Below are 6407 nucleotides of genomic sequence, written 5' to 3'. Positions count from 1 at the left end.
CAAGACTGGGGTGAAGCAAAGGCCTGGGTGGTTGGTTTATCATGACTTTCAAGGTGGACCATGTTTGCCACAAATTTTGTTTCCACTCCACGCAATTCTTAATCATTCTTCTTTCCATAGTTACACTTCCAGTGAAAAATTCTTTACATAACCCTTTTCATGAATGCTCCGCCTGAAGTTAAGTCTAGTTGGTGTTGCAATGACAATCCCATCAATTATTGTGTGGAACTATAATATATCCTGAATGTACACAAAAGTTTTTAATGAAACTAATGAAACACAGACATTGCACTGACTAACACTCGATCATACTTGATCCAGAAAAGGTTTTAATGGAAATATGGTGACACTTTTTGAACAGTCCATTCAAAGAAATTCAGTCCTTTGGTTCACTGTATAACTACAGCCTTCAACAACAGCAATTTGTTATGGTAGTGATATCAACATATGTTAATATTGGGACCCTATGAAGTTATAGCTTTATATTGCATTCGGGAAGTTATAGGAGTGACAGTGCCCCCTACTGGCTAAAAACAGTAATAACAATAGGTTGTGTGTTTTACATGAATGTACAGTCTACATGTTGTTATGCTTTAGAGTTAATTAAACTGGACAACCTCACGACTGATAATTACGAAAAGTAGTATTACACGAGTAATAACGAAACAATACTTATCGAAAACTAGTGAGGTCAGCGTATAAATAAGCAAAGGTTATTGCAGTGAGTAGTCTCATATAAATCGGTTACAACAATCCACGATGACGACTATTTATTCCGGGCTTTTAGTTAAAAAAGAAGAAGAAAAATAAAATAAATAAAATGACCATTAAATTCACGTTATCTAATTGGGTTAAAAAAAAGAAGAAAGGGAAAAAAACGGATGTATGTCACGATTAAAGCCCACCCCGACTACATTTCCCATCAGTACTCGCTTTGAGAAAACAAGGAGAAACCAACAACAGGGATTCAGCCAATAACACTGCGGAATGTGACATACTCGTTTAGTGATTGGCTATTTTTGCCTGAATCTCCCACGATGCTTTGCTGCAATACCTTAGAATTCAAATCGAGCGGACCAATCAGAGAGCACCGTAACGACCGAGGCAGCATTTTAAACTTGTAGCAGAAACTGTTGTCAAAAGGCAGGACGGGTTAACGCTGCAGCCCTCGACGGACAACTCTGGCGATTACTTTATTCAATTTTTTCGTTTTTAAAAAATAATTATAGTCTAGTTGCACCGCGTTTTAATTGTCAATGAAATGTTTAAGTAACAACCGCGTCTAAAGCGTATTATAGCTAGTTTTGGTTTAAATTCAGAAGTGCAGGGAGCACGCTAGCTTCCAAGGCCAAACTAACGTCGGTTAAGGTAGGGTTAACAATACTCTCTTCCTTGGGGTTTATCATTAATAACTCTATTGCGAAGGGGCTTTAAAACGTTTCTTTTTACTCCCGGCTAAGAGCACTTTAATCCAAAATGAGCGCTGGTGTTGCAAAGCCGGCGAACCCGATGCCGCACGTCGACCCAAAATCGGCCACTCTAAAAGAAATCCCAGATGTTCTGGTCGACCCACGCACCATGAGACGATACACTAGGGGGAGATTCCTCGGAAAAGGTGGTTTTGCAAAATGCTACGAAATCACAGACGTGGAGACAAAGCAGGTTTTCGCCGGAAAGATCGTGCCCAAATCGCTGATCCTGAAGCAGCACCAGAGGGAGAAGATGACTTCGGAAATCTCCATTCACCAAAGCCTCAACCACCCCAACGTCGTGGGCTTCCACGGGTTCTTCGAGGACGATGATTTTGTGTTTGTCGTCCTGGAAATCTGCAGGAGAAGGGTGAGTGCAGAGAAAGTGTCCTTTCTGTTAACTGCGGACGGCCAACGGTTACCCTGGCGGTCTCTTCCCGTCACAGTGCAGGAAGCTTGGCCTGTTTAAAACCACAGGAGCTCTGAACATAATTCAAATGAGCCACTATTCCTAAACTCAGTATTTTGATGGCATTAGTACTTTTTTAAAATCCTTTCTTTCTACACTACATGGTAACCATCCGATATACTTGATTTTTGTTGCTGCTTTACTGTCTCAGTGCCCCAGTTTAAAATCATTTTCTTCTCCAATTCAGTCCCTGCTGGAGCTGCACAAGCGTCGTAAGGCTGTCACAGAGCCCGAGGCCCGATACTACATGACTCAGCTGCTCAAGGGTATCCAGTACCTGCACAACAACAAAGTGATCCACAGAGACCTGAAACTGGGCAACATCTTCCTCAACGACGACATGGATGTCAAGATAGGTAATTTGCTCAACTCAGCATGATGGCAGGGACTCTAAATGTCAACTGGGTATATCAGCAACCTGCTGGTTTTAGAAGAAAAGGATGAGGCACACCCAGGTCCTTGCGTCAGTAATTTCTCATACTTCAAGAATGAACTTTTGCACACAAGTGTGCCTCTTTACAGTTATGTCCCCCTTTTTTTCTTTTAAAACAGGGGATTTTGGCCTTGCCACAAAGATTGAGTTTGATGGTGAGCGGAAGAAGACCTTGTGTGGAACACCTAACTACATAGCTCCTGAAGTGCTCTGCAAGAAAGGCCACAGCTACGAAGTGGATGTCTGGTCACTTGGGTGTATATTGTAAGTCTGAATACACAAGCACACCTGGAAACGGAGGTGTTACGGCCACTGAGTCATTCACACCTTGTAGTGTCCATTCTGATGCCAATGCCAAGCTTTGCACATCTGCTTGTTTAATATAGGTTTTTTGTCTTTTTACAAAATGCAGCCTTATGAGTCCTAATGGTTTTATATTTTCCCAAGACATACTTCTAATGATGTATTAGAAAGTTAAATCTGCACAGTCACTTTTACCTCCTCCTTGTCTGAATTCTTAGGTACACTTTGTTGGTGGGCAAGCCTCCATTTGAGACCTCCTGTCTGAAGGAGACCTACAACCGCATCAAGAAAAACAACTACACAATCCCCTGGGTGAGGCGGTTTAACACGATGCTTTTTTTTTAATTTTTAAAGAAAACAAATTGTATGCAAAGATGCTTTTTCGTTTAAGTCGTATCAACTTAAAGGCAATTGTCTTCGTGCAGCATATCAACCCAGCAGCGGCCACCCTCATCAAAAGGATGCTGCATGCCGATCCCACCCAGAGACCCACCATTGCTGAGCTGCAAGCGGACGAGTTCTTCACGTCCGGCTACATCCCCTTGCGCCTGCCCACGACTTGTCTCACAGTGCCCCCGCGATTCTCTATTGCCCCTTCCACAGCCACCGAGCTCAGCCAGAGACGCCCGTTGACAGCTATAAATAACAAAGGTAATCCTCCCAGCAGGAAGAGAGTTGAAAGAAGCCCCAACTCTTCAGACGCTTAAAGCAAGGCTGAAATATTGGAGATGAATTATTTTAGTTTTTGCAGGAATGTTAATGATACGGGTTTGTGTTTCCAGTAGGGACAGAGAAGGTGGAGATGAAGGACGAGCCTGCACCACGGTGAGATGTTTGTCCCACTGAACTTGAAATAATGGAAATATTTATAAAGTACAGGTTTGCTTTTTGTGACACATTTATGTATTTGGATGTTTTGACTGGTGTAATCTGTGTGTAGGGAGGTTGAACCGTCGGAGAACCACCTCAAAGACATGCTGCAGCAGCTCAACAGCATCATTGCTGCCAAGCCTTCTGAGAAGGCATTCGTCCGCCAAGGTGAGTGCTGTCTTTTTATGACTGTGCTGCATATTTCATTAAGCTGGATAATCTGCGTGTCAGTGCTTCATACAGAGATGTAAATTCTTTTAATAAACAGAGGAGGCAGAGGATCCTGCATGCATCCCCATCTTCTGGATCAGCAAATGGGTGGACTACTCTGATAAATATGGACTGGGTAAGTATTACACTTAGACTCCACATCCATCCATCTGCACTTGAACACCTAGTTCAGAACAAAACCCCAAAACAAAGGAAACACAACTGTGATATTGGCTCATTTATGAAGTTGTCTAATACTAATAGTGTAATATTGAACTCTAAAGAGAATTTATAGTTTCACTGTGAAAATTGGTAGTCATTGGCCTCCATCGGTGGGCTGGGGCGAGCATATAGATATAGAGAGATATAGATTTCCTTTATTTTGGAGTCAAAAGTGATCAGATGGTATAAGACGGATGGAGCTAGTGTGATGCCAAAGCTGCAGGTTTTCACATGGATTTATTTGACTGCCATGCGACTGGATTTCTTTTTGCAACCTTGGGCTTTCGCCCCCTGGTGGTCATTAAATAGAAGACATGTTTAAGGGACTTGTGGTTAAACTTCACGTTTGAACCCCAGAATCTATGTCCCAGTTTTTATACTCTTTATGCATCGGTTAATATCTATTGCAAACAAGCCGATGCAGGAATTACGCTCACTGTAATTCGGAGCACAGATGACGTGTTTGCTAGTTCAAAAGAAACCACAGAGCAAGTGTTGTTGTAAGGAATTGGCCTTAGATTGACTGAGGTGTTGCTTAACTAACAAGTAGGGTGCCTCGTCTTACACTTTGGTCTAAATGCAGGTTATTTGGTTATTTTAAGTATTGAGCGTTGTGCTAAGTACATTTTGTGTTTATGAATATTTCAAACAAGAGTTTCTCATCTTCATTTCAGGATATCAGCTGTGTGACAACAGCGTTGGCGTTCTGTTTAACGATTACACCCGTCTGATCATGTACGCTGACGGAGACAGCCTGCAGTACATCGACAAGACTGCAACTGAATCCTACACGAGCGTGCGCTCTTTCCCTTCCACTCTCAACAAGAAGGTAAGAAGTCAGACCTTTTTGTTTTGTGTGTGAGACGAGGTTTTAAATGGTCTCCGCCCTCGTTTTCATACTCAACTCTGTGTTTCTCTCCTCTTTGTAGATAACATTGCTGAAATACTTCCGCAATTACATGAGCGAGCACCTGCTGAAGGCTGGCGCAAACATAGCACGTCGGGAAGGAGATGAGCTGGCACGACTGCCGTACCTTTCCCTCTGGTTCAGAACCAAAAGCGCCATTGTGCTGCACCTCACTAACGGCACGGTTCAGATCAATTTCTTCCAGGTAGGACGCCACACCACCTTCCTACGGTCCTTAACTGGTTTACCTGTCTTGTGATGGCATATACAGATCCTTTATTCATGCTTTTGTTACTTTGTCTCTGGCAGGACCACACCAAGCTGATCCTGTGTCCGCTGATGGCTGCAGTGACCTACATAGATGAGAAACGAGACTTCCGCACCTACAAGCTGTCTCTTCTGGAGGAGTTCGGTTGCAGTAAGGAGCTGGCGAGCCGCATTCGTTACGCCAAGCTCATGGTGGAGAAACTGTTGGACAGCAAGCCAACTCCCGCCGCACATTAGTCCCCAAGTGTCTTTAATCACCGGCTGCTTCTCCGTGAGTTCAGGACGGGCTCGAACTTTCAGTCTTCATCTGTTTTATGGGTCATGTTGTAATCCTTTTTTATTGCCAACACTTTCACACCTACTGTGACAATTCATCTTATATGTTGTACATGGAAAATTCCCATCTTTCAGCCGCTGTTTTCTCTTTTAAAAAATTGTCTTCCTGTTTATAGAAACTCTCTTGTTCTTGTAACTTTCTCGATGAAGCTTGCGTTCCCGCTGACAGCACAGACTGTGTGTGTGTTCAGATGAGTCTAGACGGGAAAACGTGAATGTTCCCTTGGTTTACATTGAACTTAAAGTTGGAACGGTCCTCCGAGGTTTCCTCTGCATCTTTTGTTTGTACATAAAGTCCTGCTTTTCAAACTCGATGCTGAGTGGACAGACTGTGAGGTGGGAGGTTGAGACTCGGGCCGGCTGTGTGGGTGGACGAAAGCTTCTCTGGTCTGCTTCTCTAGTTTGTTTTTTCTGTGTCGTGTGTAGAGAAATGGACCATGTTAATACGTCTGCATCATGTACATTCTTTTTCTGTTAGTTTTACTTTTTATAATTCTATTTTTAGATGGCATTTTCAACAAGTTGTACAAACATGTACATACTGCTGAATATGAAGAGATGTTGTAAAGATGGATTAATTTTACCTGTGTTTAAATAAAGATTCTCTTGTACAAGGCACTTCATGTCTTCAGGGGGGGTAGTGTACAATCTGGATATTTGTCAGCAACAAAGATTAGTATTACAAGTCAGGGTGGTTAACTGGGGGGGAAGACAAATAAATACCACACCAGCTGAGAACTGGCTGAACTTCTACTCATGGTATGACTGAAATTGTGGACGGATATCCTGTTTTCATGCACCCAGCACAGGATTCACCCCTTCTCAGGTCACATGTTGAGGTAAGCTACTTTCTCTTTTCCCCCCTTAATATAAATGCAGGTGTCCTCTGATATTACACACTTAAACACTCTTGAATTTCAT

General features: G+C 42.8%; 1 protein-coding gene across 1 annotated transcript; it reads left to right on the top strand.

Moving 5' to 3' along the window:
- Positions 1 to 1029: 1029 nt before the first annotated feature.
- plk1 (polo-like kinase 1 (Drosophila)) lies at positions 1030 to 6104 on the top strand. Its single transcript, XM_013913702.1, has 12 exons — positions 1030 to 1368; positions 1461 to 1839; positions 2126 to 2294; positions 2491 to 2635; positions 2893 to 2986; positions 3100 to 3325; positions 3457 to 3499; positions 3615 to 3712; positions 3813 to 3890; positions 4651 to 4805; positions 4906 to 5088; positions 5193 to 6104. Exons 2-12 carry the CDS (start codon positions 1477 to 1479, stop codon positions 5385 to 5387), a joined length of 1749 nt encoding a protein of 582 aa, XP_013769156.1. The 5' UTR covers positions 1030 to 1368; positions 1461 to 1476; the 3' UTR covers positions 5388 to 6104.
- Positions 6105 to 6407: the final 303 nt, after the last annotated feature.

This window comes from Pundamilia nyererei, unplaced genomic scaffold (assembly GCF_000239375.1).
Source record: "Pundamilia nyererei isolate P.nyererei 1_Seehausen unplaced genomic scaffold, PunNye1.0 scaffold00145, whole genome shotgun sequence".
In the NCBI taxonomy this organism is placed as follows: Eukaryota; Metazoa; Chordata; class Actinopteri; order Cichliformes; family Cichlidae; genus Pundamilia; species Pundamilia nyererei.
The sequence above is the reverse complement of the archived record's forward strand: the minus strand, read 5'-3'. Positions and strand labels throughout refer to the sequence as shown.

Excerpts from the sequence above, each read along its gene's own strand:
- plk1 (XM_013913702.1), top strand. The coding sequence starts at position 1,477 with ATGAGCGCTGGTGTTGCAAAGCCGGCGAACCCGATGCCGCACGTCGAC. Across the intron at positions 3,713-3,812 it reads GAAGGCATTCGTCCGCCAAG|AGGAGGCAGAGGATCCTGCA; the intron begins GTGAGTGCTGTC and ends TTTAATAAACAG. Across the intron at positions 4,806-4,905 it reads CTTCCACTCTCAACAAGAAG|ATAACATTGCTGAAATACTT; the intron begins GTAAGAAGTCAG and ends TCCTCTTTGTAG.